At 42.7% G+C, this 22,209-nt stretch overlaps 1 protein-coding gene across 6 annotated transcripts in view; it reads right to left on the bottom strand.

The window, feature by feature from the left end:
- The window catches only part of TTC21B (tetratricopeptide repeat domain 21B), an 83,559-nt gene extending 63,654 nt beyond the window's left edge, over positions 1 to 19,905 (bottom strand). For 4 of the 6 annotated variants that reach the window (XM_039494707.1, XM_039494712.1, XM_039494710.1 and 1 more), the window contains exons 1-6: positions 18,776 to 18,888; positions 18,322 to 18,451; positions 14,420 to 14,530; positions 11,088 to 11,254; positions 7,664 to 7,786; positions 1,504 to 1,661 (exon numbers count right to left, since the gene is read on the bottom strand). In XM_039494707.1, the coding sequence (XP_039350641.1) occupies positions 1,504 to 1,661; positions 7,664 to 7,786; positions 11,088 to 11,254; positions 14,420 to 14,530; positions 18,322 to 18,451; positions 18,776 to 18,796 (710 nt within the window). In that variant the 5' untranslated portion in view covers positions 18,797 to 18,888. Of the gene's footprint in view, positions 1 to 1,503; positions 1,662 to 7,663; positions 7,787 to 11,087; positions 11,255 to 14,419; positions 14,531 to 16,891; positions 16,922 to 18,321; positions 18,452 to 18,775; positions 18,889 to 19,850 lie in introns of those variants that run through there. The other 2 variants (XM_039494708.1, XM_039494711.1) reach the window with 2 other exon arrangements.
- Positions 19,906 to 22,209: the final 2,304 nt, after the last annotated feature.

The raw sequence follows: 22,209 nt of genomic DNA, 5'->3' as shown, positions 1-22,209 counted from the left end.
ATTATCTGAATTTCCCCTTTATCTGGAATAGAGCCATATCATCCAGTTTCTGATAATACATCATCACAGCCAGGAGCCAGTATATTATTAATGCCATAGGAAAAAAGATTCCCACCTGCCGATCTTATAAAGTGTTCTAAAGTTTTATTGGCTGAGATATGAACAAACTGTCTTTGCATGCTATTTAAGTAGGGCTTATCAACACCAGTGCTTTGCAGACTTAGAAGCTCAGAGGACTGAATTAAAGGTCTTTTCCTTTGGGGGGCTCCTGAGAGGGGCAATATCTACTGTTAAAAATAAATAAATAAATAAAAACATTGAGTCCCTGTGGATCTCCCAGCGGCAATGAACTTCAAATTATCCTACAAAACTAGAATACCTATACTTTTGGCCAAGACTTTTAAAACCAGGAGCCTAAAGTTAAGCTTCTAACTTCACAATGGGAATAGCTGGGTGAAAAAATCAGGAAGATGCCTACATATGGATTTAGGAACCTAGCTACAGGGTCCTAGGAATTTGTTTTGTAATCTTGGCATTAGTACTCATTAAAGATTAGTGACTGAAATGAATTTGGGGTTCCTAAGCCAAGCCAGTTTTGAGATGTAATGTTACAAAAAAAGCCATTAGAAAACATTTAAAAAATGAAAATTATGAAACTTCTCCCCCTAACAATCTTGTCAGAACCACCTCACAACCCTCCCCCTCTAAAACTTTTTTTAGGCAAGAAAGCACCAATGACACAGTGAAGTTGTAAGAGAGACGTTTTAGCTTTTTCGTTTGTTTGTTTTAAATTTAGAGAGGGATCACAATCATAACTGGGATTACAAAGTTAAATATGGAGTTGTGATCACATTTCCATAATGAAAGTTTACGGACTTCAAACCTACCACAAAAAGGTGAAGATGCTTAGTTAATATAGCATTTTGGTATTTCCCATATAACAAGATGTGGGACTTTTAAATTTACAGAAATTTTCTAAAGTTTGGACAGCATGCACATACCATAAGTGTGTAACATGATTTGGGTTAATTTACTTAATCTTATCTCACTGGTAGAAGACTGAGGCACAAATGTTTTAAATTATTTAAACACGAGAGTACAAGTACATAAAAGGTTGTTATAAGGAGGAGGGAGGAAAAATTCTTCTTCTTAACCTCTGAGGACAGGATAAGAAGCAATGGGCTTAAATTGCAGCAAGGGAGGTTTAGGATGGACATTAGGAAAAACTTCCTGTCAGGGTGGTTAAGCACTGGAATAAATTGCCTAGGGAGGCTGTGGAATCTCCATCATTGGAGATTTTTAAGAGCAGGTTTGACAAACACCTGTCAGGGATGGTCTAGATAATACCAGGAGACTGGACTAGATGACCGCTCGAGGTCCCTTCCTGTCCTATCATTATTACATCATCAATAATCCCTATAAGAGCAAACCCAACTAGTGCATTTCCCAATGTTCTTAACAACTGAAACAAAGCAACAACACAGACATATATGTATACTGAACCTTTGTGCTGTTTCAACTGCTTGCTCCCAGTCCTGCAAGGCTAGTTGTAGTTTCATTTTCTTTATGAAAGCAGGAAGGAAGTCTGGGAAGTTTGCTATTATCTGGTTCACAGTTTCTAAAGCTCCTGAATAATTCTGGCGCACCTCAAAATACTGTGCCTAGTGAGAGGAAAAAAAGAGGTCCTATCAACTCTTGCAAAAGTGTCAAGATTCATAAGTATTTTCATACAGACACTGGTTAAAAAAACATTTAATAGAGGGAAATTCTTCCCTTTACTAATATTTTCACTCCAGTCTTAAGCATAACAGAAGGTGTAAACAGAAAGACAAGTCAAAAGCTGCAGCTTTTGTAAGTACCTTTATAAAGATTACTGCAGCGCTGCAGTTATAAGTTACTGATCAGGACACACAGGAGAATGAAGACAGACACATGAATGGATTTAAAGGATAGATACAACTTTATTAACTTTCATATTAAGGGGTGGAGGATACGAATTCCTACTCCAAAGCACTATGAGGCATTCACTGGGTCTGATGTAATATTAAATGTTCTCTTATCATATGACCAAGGATTGGGTTCCTTAGTCAGCTACCCTGCTAGCAACAGAAATGGCTGCTGAATGCCCAGAAATGCTTAAAGACAAAGAGTACGTGGGAGTTCACCTGAAGACCTTCCAGAAAACACCATCCTAGCCACCATGGATGTAGAGGCTCTCTACACTAATATCCCACACACTGATGGAATACAAGCTGTCAGTAACAGTATCCCTGATGATGCCACAGCACAACTGGTTGCTGAGCTCTGTGCCTTTATCCTCACACACAACTATTTCAAATTTGATGACAATATACATCTCCAGATCAGTGTCACCGCTATGGGCACCCGCATGGCCCCACAATATGCCAATATTTTAATGGCCAACCTGGAACAACGCTTCCTCAGCTCCCGTCCACTCACGCCCCTTCTCTACCTATGCTATATTGATGACATCTTCATCATCTGGACCCATGGGAAGGAGACTCTGGAAAAATTCCACCACGATTTCAACAGCTTCCACCCCTCCATCAACCTCAGCCTGGTCCAACCTACACGGGAGGTCCACTTCCTAGACACCACGGTGCTAATAAGTGATGGTCACATTAACACCACCCGATACCAAAAACCTACCGACCGCTATGCCTACCTTCATGCCTCCAGCTTCCATCCCGGGCACACCACAAGATCTACTGTCTACAGCCAAGCACTGAGGTACAACCGTATCTGCTCTAACCCCGCAGACAGACCAACACCTAGAAAATCTCCACCAAGCATTCTCAAAACTACAGTACCCGCACGAGGAAATAAGGAAACAGATCAACAGAGTCAGACTTGTACCCAGAAGCCTCCTACTGCAAGACAAACCCAAGAAAGAAACCAACAGGACTCCACTGGCCATCACACACAGTCCCCAGCTAAAACCCCTCCAACGCATCATCAGGGATCTACAACCCATCCTGGACAATGATCCCACACTTTCACAGGCCTTGGGTGGCAGGCCAGTCCTCGCCCACAGACAACCTGCCAACCTGAAGCATATTCTCACCAGTAACTGCACACCGCACCATAGTAACTCTAGCTCAGGAACCAATCCATACAACAAACCTCGATGCCAACTCTGCCCACATATCTACACCAGCAACACCATCACAGGACCTAACCAGATCAGCCACACCAGCACCGGTTCATTCACCTGCACATCCACCAGTGTAATATATGCCATCATATGCCAGCTATGTACATCGGCCAAACTGGACAGTCTCTAAGGAAAAGGATAAATGGACACAAATCAGATATTAGGAATGGCAATATACAAAAACCTGTAGGAGAACACTTCAACCTCCCTGGCCACACAATAGCAGATCTTCAGGTGGCCATCCTCCAGCAAAAAAACTTTAGGACCAGACTTCTAAGAGAAACTTCAGTTCATTTGCAAATTTGACACCATCAGTTCAGGATTAAACAAAGCTTGTGAATGGCTTGCCAACTACAAAACCAGTTTCTCCTCCCTTGGTTTTCACACCTCAACTGCTAGAACAGGGCCTCATCCTCCCTGATTGATCTAACCTCGTTATCTCTAGCTTGCTTCTTGCTTGCTTATATTTACCTGCCCCTGGAAATTTCTACTACTTGCATCCGACGAAGTGGGCATTCACCCACGAAAGCTCATGCTGCAAAACGTCTGTTAGTCTATAAGGTGCGACAGGATTCTTTGCTGCTTTTACAGAACCAGACTAACACAGTTACCTCTCTGACACCTGAAGACAATCAGCTCTTGTGTGTCATGGCTGTTGTGAGGATTAGTGTTTTCAAAGCACTCTGAAGATAAGTACTACACAAACACTGAGTTTTATATTTTTAATTAGGGGAAGAGTGGTATCTATCTTATCTTGATTTTTTTCTCTTTCTATTGGAGACTCATCTGCAGAAAGACTGGCTTTCCAGCTACTGCTTTAAGTTATGACCCAACATGAACTATACTGATGACTGAAGTCAGAATAGGGTAAGTCTCAACCTACTCCCTGCATGCATACCTTTAACATTACCATTAACATATATGCACAATATTGTACAGTTTTATGATATTTAATGTTCTTTTTATTTATTTGTAGATTACCATTAAGCAATCTTGCTTCAAATTCTCTACCACGAGTTCTTTTGCAAAAAGGAAACAATCTTCAAAAATAATAGATTCTTGATAATGGCCAGATGACTATTTGTACACTGTCAGGGGGAGGGGGAAGTGGCCAAGACAAAAATTATAATACCAGCCACCTAAACAAAAGAAAATGAACGACTAAAGTACAATGCAGATTGTAATTTCTTGTATTAAAGCAACATTAATATTGTTTTTATGCAGAGGACCATGCATTTCATAATGGTTAGAGGATACTGTATATCCCTCAAGTATCTGTGAAAAGATATATCACGTTCTCATATTTTAGTATTTTTATTTTCATGTATTGATGATGTAATATCTGTTTAGATCAACTGACATCTTACCATCTCACATAAATGTAAGATCTGTATTCATACAAGTATTATTTGATTGTGTGTATGTGTTAAGGATGTTTATATGCATCAAATTTTAAGTTATTTCACAAACATTTTTAGATTTTTTTCCCCCCTTTGGTTACTTGGTTCAGTTTAGAGCACATGAAAGTCAAGGATTAAAAGTTGAAGTTAGACATACAGCAGTATGGTCAGGTGTTGTGCAGACTTGCCAATGCACAATCTTGGACCACTTTTCAGCAAAGATTTCAAGGGGCACTGTCAACTTTAGGGTTTTAGAAACTGACTATTTTAAAAAGAAATCTAGTTTTTGATAGAGCACTCTTAATAGTATATTCTGAATATTTTTTAAAATTCCTTCATTAAAAAAGTTGGATTTTATTCTGCTTTTATAAGGGCTTTTTCAACAAGGCAGAAACTAATGGACAACACACTGTTAGATTGTTGTGCCCAATTGCCGCCCCATTGAAGCCAAATTGGTGAGAAGGGAAGACAAACTGATTCTATACAAAGTGCTGTCATATACTGAAAGCAGACTAATTGAAAAACAGCCTATTTATGGGATTTTCCTACCAACAGTTCAATTATACTAACCTTGGAATTACTTGCAACTATAATTGGTACACAAATTTTTTTAGACAGAAACAAGTTGCATCTTTTTAATTGTGCTGAACTTTGCCAAGTTGCAAGGTGATTGTGTGATGTGGACAAATATCTACTTTAACTAGAATGTACTCCTGGGGGAACTGCGTGCCACTACGTACATGTTCATGTTCCCTGCAGATTCCTTTGCTTTCCCACAGAAAAATGACTTCTGCCCCCCTGACCCAGACACACCCCCATACACAGAACCCTCCCACAGAGCCCCATTCCCCCCACACCTGGAACCCTCCCAACAACCCCCTGTGCATCCAGATCCCACTCGCACCCAGACTCCCTCATCGAGCTACCTGCACCCAGATGGTTCTGTGTGAAACACTCTCACCCACATCTGGATCTCCCCCCCCCACTAAACCCCTCCACACTTGGATCCTGCTGGGCTGAGCCTGCTTGCCTCAAATTTGGATTGGGGGCCAGGGCTGGGCACACATGTGAGACTCTGTCCCTCTTGCTCGCTATCTTGGTGTGTCTGGCGAAGAGGGGCAGGGCCCCTGGGGGTTTCTGGGGCAGGCCCGACCCTTGCATCGAGTCTGGGTAAGATGCAGCCTCACCACGGAGTCCAAGAACCAGGGGTTAAGGTGGGAGGGAGAGCGCATGGGTTGCAGGGTGATCTCCCACCTCCGTGCAGCCAGTGCCCTGTTCTCCCCACTACCATGCTAGAGCCTGCACATTTATTTACTGACAAATAAAATTTGCAGAATTTTAAAATGTGCACAGAATTTTTTTTTTTGGGTGCAGAATTCCCTTAGGAGTATAGAATGATACCAAATTTGCTTTTACTTTTTTAAGTTATTTCCTCAGAGTGCAAAAGTTAGTTCACTAAATAAATGCAATAGCCTAAGACACCTTTTGTGTGCTTGTATTAAAATACATGGTCTCAGTATACATTCACAGTGTTCATATTTAGACCACAGCGTAAATTTTAGGATGGTGCCTAGTGGGCAGAAAAGCATATTATCCAATAGAAAGTTTTAATTTGGGAGTAAGAAGGTTATATTCTAAACACACTCAAGTACTTAAAATACACATAAATGTGCATGAGTGGATACTCATTCACTAACTGAAATTTAGTCTACAGTGTAGTTAAACTAAAGTTTGTAGGCTTCAGATAGACAGTTTAAGAGAAAAAATAAAAGGGAAATCAAAAGGACAAGAACTATAGTACAGGGATGTTAAGATTATGAAACAAATCCACATATAGAAATCCATAATTAAGAATCCAATACCTACAGTAGCTGAAGCAATAACTCATCATGACCCAATTGTGCCCCCCTGTGCCCATCTATAGCCAGAGCAGATATTTTTATGAATCTCTGATACCCTTAAAATAATTGTATGCAGGCCTTCTGGCTGGGAAAGCATTATCTATAGTTGAAGTGTTTGTCCTGTGGGGGCCTCTGGCAAAGCTCAATTCCAGAGCCCTTACCTGGGACTGGGAAGGTGGAGGCAGTGGGAGGACTGGGACAAGCCCAGGGAAGCAGGGGGTGAGTCCCCCAAAGCCTGTCCCTTTCCCCCACTGTGCCCACCTCCTGCTCCCAGCTGGGGTCTTCACTGTCTAGGCAGCCCCACTATCCAGCTTTGGCTAGTCCTGGGTTCCTTGCAGCTCCAGCCCTTGCGCTCCCTGGCTGTCAAGTGGCCCCTTTTCCCTACCCGCCACCTCCCCTCCGGCTGCAGAGCATTCTCCAAGCTGGTCAAGGGACTCACAGTTGGGTCAATAGGAACACTACAGGACTGGACAGGAGACCAAGTGCCAAAGCTGCCAGGGGGCAGAGCTGGAGCGAGCTAGCAAAGCTGTACAATTCTGTTCCTTGGCTACAATCCTGCTAGCAAAGCTGTACAAAGCTGCTCCAGGATGGAGCAGCTGACGCCGGGTGGGCAAATGGAAGGCCCTCACAGGCCAGACCTGGCTTGCCCCACAGTCTTGGGGCCCCTTATGACTGCATGGTTTGCAAGTGCCTAACAATGCCAATGATGTAGCTTTGTTGGATGACATTTCTAGGTAGGGTTGTAGTTTGATAAATCTATATTAAGTGGGCCATCTACGGTAAGAGCTACAGAAGTGTTAGCCACCCATTACAAGAAACACTTAACATGAAGTTTATTTTCATATCTTGTTTTAACTATGTTCAACATGCCCTATATGAAAATTGTTCTTATATTACATAATCTTAGAAAAGCATACGAGGTATTTTTGTTATAACATAAAACAGCTGACACATTATCACCCCAGATCATGCAATGTCACAGACTAGTTATTTGAACAAAAGACCAAAGCAGCAACTTCTGATTTCTATTCCCAATTACTCCTTCTGTGATCTTGGGCAAATCACTTGGCGGCTCTTTCTAGCATCCTTGTAATAGTTTCCAACTTCACTGAGGTGCTATGGATAAAATGTTCAGAAAATATTTTGAAATACACCATGGAAGTGTTAAAATAATAAAATGAACTCACCTTACCCAGCAGGGCAAAAGGGTCATTCCCATCCTGCATTCCTTCATCAAAGTATTTCACAGCTTTTTTAATATAAGCTTCTTTTCCACAAGTGAGATCAAGCCAAGCTTTCAAAATCAATCCCTTAAAGCAAAATTCAGTTTGAGTTCATGGTTTAAGGTAATAAGTGAAGTAAATTGTAACATAGTATTTCATACGAACAAACAGGGATAAACAAACAGTAGTCTATAACATCTCTCTTAGTCCATTTGAATGCTCTAGTGGATTTATAACAGAAAGGCAATGGTTAGAGCAGGTAACAACCGGGAGTCAAGAAATGTAAATTCTATTTCCTCCCACTGCTAATGGTTTTCTATGTAATCTTGTATTCTTGTCTCAATTTCCCAATCTGAAAAAATGGGCATTGCACTATTTGTCCACCATTATAAAGCACTTTGAGATCTTCTGAGGAAAGATACAAGTTCAGATATGGAGAGACAGCAGCTTCTCAGTAGTTATGATGGCAACCAACTTCCATTACACATCACAATCTACACAACCCAGACACTTAGGGCACAGCTACACTTGCAGATGTACAGCGCTGTGTTAAACCAGCCCTCGGAGACCGCAGCAGGGAAAGCACTGCAGTGTGTTCACTGGCGTGGTCACATTTGCAGTGGCACTGGGAGCAGTGCATTATAGGCAGCTATCCCACAGAGCACATTCTGGCTCTGTGGCTTGTGGGAAGGGGGAGGAGGGGGCGGGGCATTCTGGATCCTGTCCCAATGCCCTGTGATGCAATCCCTGTGCTTCCGTCCAATTTGATGCCACATTTTCAATGTTTTTTGTACTGTGCGCTCTGTCTTCCCTTTCGGTCTGTGGGAATGGATCCCGAACTCCTGAGGACTATGCTGATACGTCTCGCCAGCACATCACGAATTGCAGTCGAGTTACTCCTTAAGCTACAGACCGACAGTGAGCAGTCCGACAATGTCGACTCGCATAACTCATACGATACGAGATTGCTTGTGGCATTACCAGACATGCTCACCACCGTGGAACACTTTTGGGCTCAGGAAACAAGCACCGAGTGGTGGGATCACATCGTCATGCAAGTCTGGGATGACGAGCAGTGGCTGCAGAACTTTTGGATGAGAAAAGCCACTTTCATGGGACTGTGAGCTCTCCTCCACCCTGCAGCACAAGGACACAAGATTGAGAGGTGCCCTGCCAGTGGAGAAGTGGATAGCTATTGCAATCTGGAAGCTGGCAACTCCAGACAGCTACCAATCAGTCACTAACCAGTTTGGAGTGGGGAAGTTGACCATTGGAATCATGTTGATGCAAGTTTACAGGGTCATTAATCGCATCCTGCTCAGAAGAACCGTGACTCTGGGTAACGTGCATGACATTGTGGCTGGCTTTGCACAAATGGGTTTCCCTAACTGCAGAGGTGTGATAGATGGGACACATATTCCAATTCTGGCACCAGTCAACCTAGCCTTGAGTACATAAATCGGAAGGGGTATTTCTCTATGGTTCTCCAGGCACTTGTGGATCACCATGGGTGTTTCATTGACATTACTGCAGGCTGGTCCGGAAAGGTGCATGACGCATGCATCTTTTGCAACAACGGCCTGTTCAGGAAGCTGCAAGCGAGGACTTTCTTCCCAGACCAGAAGATCACCATAGGGGAAGTTGAAATGCCTACTGTGATCCTTGGAGACCACACTTATCCTTTAACGTCATGGCTCATGAAACCCTACACAGGGAGCCTTGACAGCAGCAAGGAGCGGTTCAACAACAGGCTGAGTCAGTGAAGAATGACTGTGGAGTGTGCTTTTGGCCGTTTAAAGGGCCGCTGGCGCTGTCTGTATGGGAAGCTGGACCTGGCCAATGATAACATCCCCACGGTTATATCCGCGTGCTGTACCCTCCATAACATTTGTGAAGGGAAGGTTGAAATATTCACTCAAGCATGGACCTCGGAAGTTTGACACCTGGTGGCTAAATTTGAACAGCCAGAGAGCAGGGCTATTAGAAGGGCCCAGCAGAGGGCTGCAAGGATTAGGGATGCCTTGAGGGAGCAATTTGAGGCTGAAAGCCACCAGTAATGTTTGGTGCCCTGCACAGGAGTGAAGTGAAGTGGTTCCAGTGTTAGTAGAAGCAGCAAAGAATCCTGTGGCACCTTATAGACTAACAGACGTTTTGCAGCATGAGCTTTCGTGGGTGAATACCCACTTCTTCGGATGCAAGAAGAAGTGGGTATTCACCCACGAAAGCTCATGCTGCAAAACGTCTGTTAGTCTATAAGGTGCCACAGGATTCTTTGCTGCTTCTACAGAACCAGACTAACACGGCTACCCCTCTGATACTTGACACCAGTGTTAGTAGGAATCTGTGTTTGCTACATATGATGCCCTGACTTGCAGTGCCTGTTGCTTTACTGAGCTACGGTATCTTTTACTTAATGCAATAATAAAGAATGTTTTCAAAGCCAAAACATTCATTTATTGAAAATAAAATTCATTTATTGAAAAGAAACACAGCTGCTTGGGAAACAGAAAGGGCATGACACACCTGTGCTGTTTGGGACGAGGGATGGGGCGGAATGGGGAACGGGGCAAATCACAGATTTGCGTATATCCTGTTGTCATACTCAGCCTTCCTGTCTGGAGTGCCATGCAATGAGTGCTGCACTTCAGGCTGCCTAAAATGCATGGGGATGGGGGCTGAGTGCAGTGGGTAAGGATCATAGTTTGCAGGGCTGGGTGGTGAAGCTACAGGTGTTGGAGGCAGCTGGGGCAATAAGAACCCAGATGTTGTAGAAAGTGGGTTGGCAGTGACATGAGGGCACAAGGGAAAGAGTTTTGGGACAAGGGCTGTTTGGGAGGGGGTGGGGGATGGGGACGACATGACATGGAAGTGCTCTGCCTGTATTGCTACAAGCGCCTGTATCGAGTCCGCTTAGTGATCCATGATGCTTAGCAGCTGCTCCATGCTTTGGTGCTGGCAATCCACATTCTGTTAGCAGACCCTCCATTCATGTTCTCAGTCTGAATAAATATTTTCTGGAAAGTCCCAACATTAATGGAAGGCAGGTGACATTTTCCAGTAAATATCTAAACCAAGAACCAGAAGCCTCAGCTATACACAGCCATTTAGATTTATTTTGCCTGAAGATAAATGTATTTACTTAATTAAATATTTCTGTTGGTCACAGCAGACCTTGCTTTTCAGTTACTGGATCAAAGAGATTTAACAGCTTACTGTTCACAAATTGTGAGTAGTACCAGCCACCCAAAAATGCGTTTGCAGCATTAATTGAAATATTATAGTATACAGCAGTTACATTAAAGGATGACTCAATGTAGAAGAGGGCTAGGACATCTAGTTTTATAAACAGATAGCTATACTTATATTTCATATATAAAAGACTAGTTACCTCTTTATTACCATTAGAAACTTTGATCATTCTGTCAACATATTCACGGGCTTTGTCCTGACGACCAAGATGCCACAAAAACAACCCTGCAAAGTACAAGGCCTGCTGTCCTGCAGTCTTACGTTGTTCCTTCAATTTAGCATCCAGTTCCAAAATAGCGTCTCGATCTGAAAATAGCCAGTAACAGTGGGAATTCTTTTTTAAAATTTTGATCATATTGTACAATGACCTTGGTAAGATAAGAGCAGATGTCGCATAAATGTGGCATCCCAAGGCACACTGCCAAACACTCTGGTATTCACCCACTAGCTGGAGCTCTAAACATGTTTTCCAAAGGTAGATACAAAAGACTAGGCTAGAGGAGCTGCATTAGTAAGGCATTAGGGGCAATGCTCCGGTGAGAAGTATTTCTGCAAACTTACTTGCTGAGATTTCTGCAAAGGTAATGGAACCCCCAAACAAGAGCCAATGTACATCTTTTATTATCACTACTTATCTAGTAACTGAGTGGTAATTTTAAAGTAGTACCCATCTCTAGCTGCTGGACAAGAGAAGAAGCTTTCTGTCTCTTCTTCCCTACCCAGAATTCCACAGCTGCTATGAGGCTGGGTAGGGGAGTGGAGAGTTCTCCACCATACTATTTCTCTGCAGAACTTCTTGGCAGTTGTTAGGAAGCATCTCTCTGCTACTATTGCCCTTCTCCGATCTAATTTTCGGGTCCTTCACATGAAAAAAATACCAGTGCTTGCCTCCACTACTATTCAAGGCTTTCCCAAGCAACAGCATAAAACTGATAGGACCCCTAACAACTACTCCCCACAGGGTAACTACTGCCCAAAAATAGCAGGAGTGAAACTTATAAAAGTTTCACTCCTGCTATTTTTGGGCAGTTTCACTCCTCTGCTGTTTGGCAAGGCTTACAGCACTGAGCTATGTCAGCCAACTCAAGAAGACAACACTACACCAGTTTACATACAGATTTGTATAAAATGATGACACACTAGGGAAAGCCGTCTAAAGAATAACATCTCACCCACAGGACAAGGAGTCGAGGACCTGGTCAATCTGTACTGGCCGTGGCCACTGACACATTGGTTCACACATGGCCCCTGCTCCCCAGTGTGCACACAGATGTCCTTGGATTTCTAATACCCTGCATCAGATTAAAAGAGGGGTGGAAACTCAAAGACCAATGGCAGATGACAAAGGCCAATTCAAACAGGATGAAACATGGCCAATTCCTCAAAGCCTATGAGAGGCTGCATTACAGGCAAAGAGAACTTTCCTATTAGCCTCCATTGAGGCTGACAAATCCTGCCCCAAGGAGCTATACAGGGTAGCAAATCACTTCAGGTATGTCTACACAGCAAGCAGGATCCCACAGCAGTGAGTCTCAAAGCCCAGGTCTACACACTTAGGCTTGTGGGGTTCACGTTATGATGCTAAACATAGCTGAGTAGACACTTGGGGTCAGCAGTCCTTTACCCGATAATAACACACCACTAGATCAAGATGGTATAGAGCTTGGATGAGATCAGCTCCTGGATAAAGAACAGCTAGCTGAAGCTGACGAAAACAGGTGACAGAGGAAAGCATTCTGAACAATTTGCAGCCACAGTGTGGTTTCCTTTAGCTGACGGTTCACACCCACCATTGGTCAAATCAGTCCATAGGCTAGGAATACTCTTGGATTCCTCATTGATGTTTTAGCTCACATCACAATTACTGTGAGTAATGTTTTCTACTATCTCCAACAGGTTAGGAGATTTCACCCTATCCTGATCAACAAAGACATAGCCTCAGTTATTCATGCCTTTGTCATCTCTTGCCTGGACTATAGCAAGGCAACATACAAAATAGCTGTGCATGAAACCTTCAGAACTCAGGAAACTCCAACTATTACAGAATACTGTAGCGCATCTCCTAAGCAACAAAGGCTACCATGAGCACACCACATCTAGAGAGCGGAGGAGAGATCACAAACATAGAAGTCCACACAATACTATTTTTAAATTTACTTTTCAGAGTGAAATGGCCCTTCAAAGATGACCATGAAGCACTGGCCCTTACCAAAATTGGCTTTCCAAAATTGGCTGTACCTGGAGGACTCTGTAACTATAACAACTTCTGGAGATGAAGGGAGGGAACTCTTGCAACCAAGATTGGGAGTTCTGAACCCATTCCAGTCCCCTAGTTAGAAGTTACACTGCAAAAATCTATGTTCTTCTTTTTAATTTACAAAAAGTATAAAAAAATTTTTTTATAATTTTTATGTGGTAATACTTTAATGATTGTTGTTACCTATTCTGTATAATATGACCAATGCTTAAGCTATAAGTGGAAAGACAATAATTAAAACATTTGTACGAGGTTGGGATAGTCTTTGCAAAACTTCAATATTCTAAACAACTTTACACTGAAAACAATAGAAGTGAGTCAACATTATGTATGCACCTTGTGGTATATATTAAATACTGTGTTCCAGCACCCTGGAGTTTGCTTTGGTGAGTAACACGAGGGAAGATATCATTTGATCATTGCCAAATTGAAAGTCAGCAACTATATGCTTCAGCAATGCATGAAAGACACCATATCCTCTTGGAAAATGAAAAGCATAGCAGGATTGTTTTCATGTAGCATAAACTCCAGAAATAAGTTTTTTATAAGGTGGGAGAACTTGGGACTGAAAATTCTTTACTACTTGATACTCCTATCCATTACTTCAATGGCACTCTATCCTTCATACACAAATACTCATTGGTCAGGTCATCTTAATTCACAGTCCAATGGATAGGGCAGGGACAAGGAACTGTTCCTAAATGGAACTGAAGTTGGCAGTAGAAACTATAAGGTAAGTGAGGCTACGTAGGGAAATAAGAAATGCATATCCTCTGAAAAGGAAAAATATTTTCTGACTGTCCTTTTGGATGCAGAAGAATTAGAGGCTGGCAACAGTAAAGAAGATCAGGAGATCAATAAAAGACAGAGGCTTGAGGCAGCCAGGAGAGTGGAGGCCTTAATCAGATGGCCATTGCTTAAGAGGAAGAGAGATTTGTAATATGTCAAGAAACACAGCTCTGTAACTTTTCAATATTTTGTCTGCAAATACACACTTACGTGTTATATAATGGATATTTCTGTATATAGTTTTGTCAAACTTCATCTAGTTATAGTATTAAATTTACAGTTATGTGTAGGGCTAAAGCATGCATTTTGGTTTAACTGAGATTCAACAATATTTTACAAGTTAGACTGCCAGCAGTTTTATAAACTGCAAATATTATAAGACTATGTAAAACAGAGAAAGACAACAGTATTTTCAATTAAGATACCTGGATTAGAGCTCTTTTTATGGGCACAGATCAGTGCCATCATTGTACAAAGGGACACCTCCTGTTTGTTTTTAATAGACTCAAGTTCCCGGATAGCCTCCTGAACATGACCTAAAGAATACAAGAAGAGATAAAGGGACACAATTATTTAAAACAAACAAACAAACATGCTTCTCTGAAAGTGTTTTACCTGCCACCATTATGATTAACATTTCATATATTAACACTGTCCAGTATATTCACTATTAGGGCTATCAAGTGATTAAAAAATATTAATCGCACTGTTAAACAATAGAATACAATTTAAATATTTTTGGATGTTTACTACATTTTCAGATATATTGATTTCAATTACAACACGGAATACAAAGCGTACAGTGTTCAGGATAGAAAAAAATCAATTATTTTTTAAAAATCAAAAAAAGTTTTTTTTGATAAAATGCTTTTTAAGGAAGAAACCTAGCTAAAGATAGTTTTAATTAAAATACATTATAGCTCAAAGATATCTCATCATTGAATATAGATTATAAATTCTAATTCTATAGTATGAGACAATATATTCATGTAATGTTTGAGAAAAGTTTTATAAATGAGTTCCAATAGTTCATAGATTAGGGACCCCGTTTTATGGGGTTTCAGGGGCTTCTGTATAGATTATTCAGGTTAATCTTTCCATCTACTCAATGGGACTCAGTGCTCAGTCTAGAAGATATCAGAGATGCTTAGTTTTGCAGATCTCAAACTGTGGATTTGTGTCTCCAGAGATAACATGCTTGTTAACAGCAAAAATGTTTTTAAATAAAATAAAATATAGAGGTGAAAAATAGTTAAATAATGCAATTTAAATGTCTGTCTGGTGATGTTCTCCTCCTAATACAGCATGGCAAGAAAATCCTCCAAATATTAATGATTAACCTGTTGAATTGGTGATAGATATTTATGAAGTCTTTGGGAGGTGAACTGCTTCAATTACTTTAGGTAAACAAAATAACCAAACAATCATTCATTTTCTGATGCAGCTGTAAAACTAACCTGAAAAGTTTTCAAATCACTTTAAAAACGTATCGTGTGTACCTTATAAAAATGAAACCTATATCGATCTCTGAGTTGTGAAGAATATGTACACCTCTACCCTGATATAACACGAATTCAGATATAATGCAGTAAAGCACTGCTCCATGGGGAGGGGGGGGGATCGGCGCACTCCAGCGGATCAAATCAAGTTCGATATAACGCAGTTTCACCTACAACACAGTAAGATTTGTTGGCTCCCGAGGACAGTGTTATATCAAGGTAGAGGTGTATTGAGGTTATAACAACCAACAAAAATGCACTTTTATGTAGAAATCCATGATTAAATTGAGTCTTCCTGACTAGTGATTTAAATCAAATCCACCCTGACAGTGCTCACTTGATTTTTATTACAAATATTTGCATTGTAAAAAAAACAAAAGAAATAGTATTTTTCAATTCACCTAAAACAAGTACTGTAGTGCAATTTCTTTGCCATGAAAGTTGAACTACCAATGTATAATTATGTATAAAAAAACCTTGTGTTCAAAGACAAAACAATGTAAGACTTTAAGGCCTACAAATCCACTCAGTCCTACTTCTTGTTTGTCTGAGCAATTGGCTGAACAAGTACGTTTACATTTGCAGAATGCTGCCTGCTTCTTGTTTACAATGTCATCTGAAAGTGAGAACAGCTGTTTGCATGGCACTGTTGTAGCCAATGTTGCAAGATATTTACATGCCAGATGCACTAAAGGTTCATATATCTCTTCAATGTTCCTCTTAGCGACAGGCTGAACAAGAAATAGGACTGAGTGGACTTGTCCGCTCTAAAGTTCTACATTGTTTTGGTTTTGAGTGCAGTTATGTAACAAAAAAAAACTAAATTTGCAAGTTGCACTTTCATGATAAATAGACTGTGCTACAGTACTTGTATGAGGTGAATTTAAGAATACTATTTCTTTTGTCATTTTTACAATGCAAATATTTGTAATAAAAATAATATAAAGGGAGCACTGTCCACTTTGTATTCTGTGTTGTAATTGAAATCGATATATTTGAAAATATAGAAAGACATCTAAAAATATTTAATACATTTCAATTGGTAGACTATTGTTTAAAAGCACAATGCATTTTTTAATCATGATTAATTTATCTGAGTTAATCCCATGAGTTAACTGTGATTAATCAACAGCCCTACTATTGATATAATTACCTGAAAAATAATTGAAGAAATTGTTTTTTCAATTTGTTTATTCTGTGTACAGCTAACCTCTCTATTCACAATCATTTTCATTTGTTTGTGTAAGGGCTTGTCTACACTTAAAATGCTGCAGCGATACAGTAGCTAGGTTGACAGAAGAATTCTCTATACTGTCTACACTGGAGGTTAGGGTGGTTTAGTTGCATCACTCAGGGTTGTGGATTTTTCACACTCCCAACCAATGTAGTTATACTGACCCAATATCCTAGTGTACTTCAGGCATACATCTGCCATACCGTAACAGGAAAAAGAAAAGCATATTAATACTGAGAGAACCTGGAGGTGGTCTTGTTTTATTTCTACCAGTCACCAAAGGTGAAAACCACCCTCTATTTCAGGGGAAGGCAAACTATGGCCCATGGGCTGGATCCGGCCAGTCAGGGCTTTCAATCCAGCCCACGAGATTGCCAGCCCCATGGCGCAGCAGGGCTAAGACAAGCTTCCTGCCTTCCCTGGCCCTGTGTCGCTCCCAGAGGTAGCCGGCACCACATCCCTGCATCCCTGCCACCCCCCAAGCTCTCATTGGCCAGGAACGGGGAACCGCTACCAATGGGAGCTTCGGGGGTGGTACCCACGGGCAAGGGCAGCGTGTGGCAGAGCCGCCTGTCCCACCTCATCCCCAGGAGCCACTGCCAGACATGCTGGCCACTTCCAGGAGTAGCATGGGGTCAGGGCAGGAGGGAGCCTGCCTCAGCCCCGCTGCCACCCTGGAGCTGCTCGAGGTAAGCAGTGCCAGGCTGGAGCCCATATCCCAAACCCCTCCTGCACCCTGCACTCCAACCCCTGCCCTGAGCCCCCTCCTGCACCCAAACCGCTTGCCCAGAGCCTCTTCCTGCACACCGCACCCCACTCCCACACTCCCTCCTGCACTCCAACCTCTTGCCCCAGCCCTACATTCATGCTCCTGCATACAATTTCCCCACCCAGATGTGGCCCTTTGGCCAAAAATTTGGCCCACTCCTGCTTTATTCATTTTATATTGTGTTTTTCACTGCACTTTGGGCACTGGTTCCCCTTTCCCAACATTTTCTATATCTGCAACAGGAGGAGGAACACGCTTTTAAAAAAAAACCAGGAAAATGTTATTGCAAAAAGACAGACTGGCATGAGTTCAGGACAGGTGGAGTGCTTCCAACTGTTTTTTGTTGTTTTTTTTTTCTAATTCCATTTTCCAAAACCTAGTTATAAGTAGGTCTAGTAATAGTAAGTCTAAACAAAGGCCCATAATACAGAACTCAGAGTATATAACAATTATTCCAGTTGATCACAATTTGGACTGATTAGCTAAATAAAGAAAACAAGCTCCAACAAGAAAGCTTTAAAACAAGTTACTTCTATGTACTTGTTTCATCTTCCACCCTTTGTTGATCTTATGTATTTAGCTCATGCACTCTTGGGAGCAATGACTGTCTCTATTACAGTCGCAGCACACGGGAACCCTGATTTCAACCGGGGCCTAAAATTCAAGTCATTAATAATAGCGCTAAAAAGAATTTAAAATATTGTTGTAAAACCGCAGGAACTGGTGGCGGGTCTCAGGGGAAGGGTTAGTGAAGTGGCCTGGATCTGAAGCTGATGGTTTCCCATTCAACTTTTAACAAAGCTCCAGCTACAAGCAGTCAGCCACCTTCCAGCATCATGCCATAGGCGCGGTAGAACAGGAACACGGGGTCGTTGCCAAACTTCTTGAGCGCCTCGTTAGCAGCCACCTGGACGTGACGGAAGTACCCCTCCTGGCAGTAGTAGCTGACCAGCGCCTGAAAGGGAAGCGGTACTGTGACACACAAGGGACCGGTCCGGCACCGAGCGGAGCGGAGCGGGGAGCGACCACCGCCTTCAGCGACTGCCCGCGGCCCACCCGCCCCCAAACGCCGCTGCCGCAACCGCGCCGGCTCCGCATCGCCTCTGCACCTCCCCGGCGGCGCACAGCCGAGCCCCCGCCCCGCAGGACGGCCCGGCCCGGCCCGGGCGGTGGGAGCAGGGCCGCTGGCCGCGGAGGGCGGGTACTGAAGCGGCCGGGAGTCTGGGGGGCGCCGCGGCCGCGCGCAAGAGGAGGCGGCACCACGGCCTCCGTTACTGACCCGCTGCGCTAAGGGCTCCATGGCCACCGGCCGCAACTCGCAGCTACCGCAGCGGTAACCCGAGCGACGCGGAACAGCGTTTGGGGCATGGGGCGGGAGCACATTGCCATTGGTTGTTTCGCTACGAGGAGGGGCGGAGCCATGGGGAAAAAGCCGCCTCCGTTGGCTAGTTGTAGAAGGGGCGGAGTCAGGAAAATGACGTGTGTTGATTGGACAGTTGCGCTGGGGACGAGGGGCGGAGCTGGAGACGGGCGGGTGTCGGTGTCGGGGGAGGGGGACAAACCGGGGCTCGGCTGGCGGGGCCTGTGAGAATCCCGGAAGTGGAGGGAGGGGGACGCTGGGCAGGCGGGGAAAGCCCCAGGCAGCGCCCAGGGATCGGGTCGCCAGATGGAACTCGGCCTGCAGACATGAGGGGACAAGTGCACAACGTTGAGCCCCGGGGTCCTGGTGGCAAGGCTGGGCACTGGGGGGAGAGTCACGTAGGGTTTGGGGAACAAGGGGCACGAGCCAGGTGTCATAGGTCTCACCCCCACTTAGAGCTGTTGGGTTCCAATATGGGGACCTGCATGAAATTTATCTCTAAACTAAAAGCCTAGTTTAGATCTAGTAAAAGCTGCCACCACCCAACCAGGAACGTGGATTGGGACACAGTCCTTCCCCAAAATCCTTGGGGATCCCAAGAGCCCCAAATCCATGGAGTTCTTACACCCAGGAGAAATAAACCATTTCCCCCTGCTTCCTCCCCCCTCCCTTTTCCTAGGAGAGACACAGGGATCTAACTACAGAGGGATACCTCCCTCCTCCTCTTTCCCTGAGAATCCACCCAAGGAAAGACCAACCAAGTCCTTAATAGAAAAGAATTTATTAAAGACTAAAAAAGAAAGTCTCTGTCTCTGTAACCAAGATGGAACAATATACAGGGTCTAAACTTAAAAATCTCTGGAGAGAATTCTCCCTCCCTTCTTTCTCAGTAAAAGCAATCACAGTACAGACTTAAAGAAATTCTATAGCAAAACACAGAATTGCAAATACAGAAATAAAAGTATAAGAATACTAGTTCCTTGCTAATACTCACTAGCTTGAATAGAAGAATTTATTGCAGAAACCTGGGAGGACTTGATTAAGATGTCTGGACTCCCTTAATTCCCAAGAGAGACTCTCTAAGAAAACAAAGAACAGGGGAAAAAAAACTTCCCTCCACAGGGATTTGAAAATATCTTGTCCCTTATTGGTCCTCTGGTCAGGTGTCCACAGGTACTGCTTGTTAACCCTTTACAGGTAGACAAAAACCTTAACCCTTAACTAACTGTTTATGACACCAGGCAAGTTGATTTGTCCTATAAGGTGTTCAGAGCATAGGGCCCCTGGGTCCCAGCTTGTCAGTGAGCTGGAGGGCGGAAGTTGATTTCCAACTAGAAGGCATTACAGAATGCCTTAAGCAGGACAGATTCATTTATACCAAGTAGTGCTAAAATACCAAATATCAGCCCCTAGGTGGTTTTGCTTCAGAGGATTGACTATCTAATGAGAAGTGTAGCCTTAGGTTAACCATTTGAAGTAATACAGGTGAATTAGGTAGTTCTTTCTGGAATAAAGACTTTTGAAAAAGGACTTTCAGCAAAACAAAAATGTGCACTACCACTTTTCTGCAGCTGGTAACTTCTGATTTTTCCATTCCACTATCAGATAAATCCATGGACTTCTGAGTCAATTTAGAGAACATGTGAAATTTTTAGAGACCAACAAACTCAAACTGTTTCTAACATTTCTGTTTTAAGTGGCATGTCTCCAGTGGAATTTATTACACCTGTACTACTTATTCTGCATTAGCTTTGACTCTCCTAGTCAGTTTGGCTCAACTGGGATCAGCTCTGGTGCCCTCACAGTAATGCAATTAGGAAGCAGACATTTTTAGTGAAAGGTCCTTCTCTCAAACTTTCTCTATCTCATGGGTCTGACAAATCCTGAATTTAATGACCTTCAGTTCACACTGCAATGACTGTCTATTTGCACAGGTTTTTATCTGAGGAGGTGCTCAGACCAAGGCTTTGGGGATTTGTGTTAGGTTTTCTGAGGTCTTGTTAGTTGGCACTGCCAGTTTATTTACTAGTTAATTTAAGTGGTTTTGCATAAATATACCTAGAGGTTATGACCGGTACATCTTCCAAAGCTGGCAGAAGTGAACTGCCCCTCTGGCTGATTTGGTTTGATTTTGGTTCATAGGAGGGGCATGTCACATATCCAGAATTGTTGCCAGTCTCCTTTGTAAACTGAAATATGCTCAGGTGTCCTGCCCTAAATATTGTGAGACTACTAGTATGAGAGTCCCAGCATGAAGTTAGGATTGAACAAGTGCTGGATTGGAGACTGTTCCATTGCATTGTGATGTTGGTGGTGAGCTCATAAAGTTCCTCAGTGCTGTATTACAAAGCACTGAGTGTAATAATGTTCAATGTCTAAAACCCAGAGATCAGGACTTCCTAACTGACTTGGTATGACTAGCAAGCAGGTCACAAGGGGTTAATCACTGGGTCATACCCCGATGGAATAAAAAGCAGCAAAATCCCATGGTCACTAGAAGTCAGCCTCCCACCCAATCCAGAGAAAGCTTCTCAACACTCCCTGCTCAGCTTTCCACTCAGTGAGTTGGGAGGCTCCTTCACCCAGCAAGTATGCTAGCCCCACAACCAGCACCGAGCATCTCCAAAAGCTACACAAAGAAGCCATGCACTCCAGGAAAACCACATGCATTCACAAGCCCAAACACACAAAATCAGACAATAGTTTGTTTGGGTTTTTTGCTGTAGTTCACTAAGCTTACAACCCTTTGGTTTCTTCCTGCATCTCACCCAGTCCAAGAGGAGAGGATTGTAAGATGGGTGAGTAAATGGCAAGAGACAACAGGTGGTTTTTGGATGGCAAATGGAAAATGTTTGAGAACCACTTATGTAAATGATAATTTTTTTGTTGGGTCAGAATTTCATGGCCACAAATAGGAATTATTATTCCAGGGGTTTGCATATTCAAGTTGCATGGCTAGCTACAATCTGGATCATCTCTGCTACTGGGGTGAGAAATCTATTTTGATGGTCTGACCCCAGAGGTTGTTAATATTGGAATATAGTGTAAAAATGTTTAATAGTGACATTTATTAACCATTGAAACAATCTACTGTTTCTCCACTGAATTTTTAAATCAAGATTGGATGCAAACATATATTTCCTGAATGGTTCACCCTTAGCTCTGAAGTTTATTATAGTTGGCATTATGGAGGGATGATTGCTGGATGTCATATCCAACTCCTCTTCTTCAGCAGTTAAGGTTTGACCCTGGTACAGAGTATTAAAAATATTTGCAAGAAAATGAGCTGGAGATAGTGCTTGTCCCATTTGTTTTTTTAATGCTTGTAATTTAACTCTGTCAGTGCATATTTC

This window comes from Mauremys reevesii, linkage group 11 (genome assembly GCF_016161935.1).
Source record: "Mauremys reevesii isolate NIE-2019 linkage group 11, ASM1616193v1, whole genome shotgun sequence".
Classification (NCBI taxonomy): domain Eukaryota; kingdom Metazoa; phylum Chordata; order Testudines; family Geoemydidae; genus Mauremys; species Mauremys reevesii.
The sequence above is the reverse complement of the archived record's forward strand: the minus strand, read 5'-3'. Positions and strand labels throughout refer to the sequence as shown.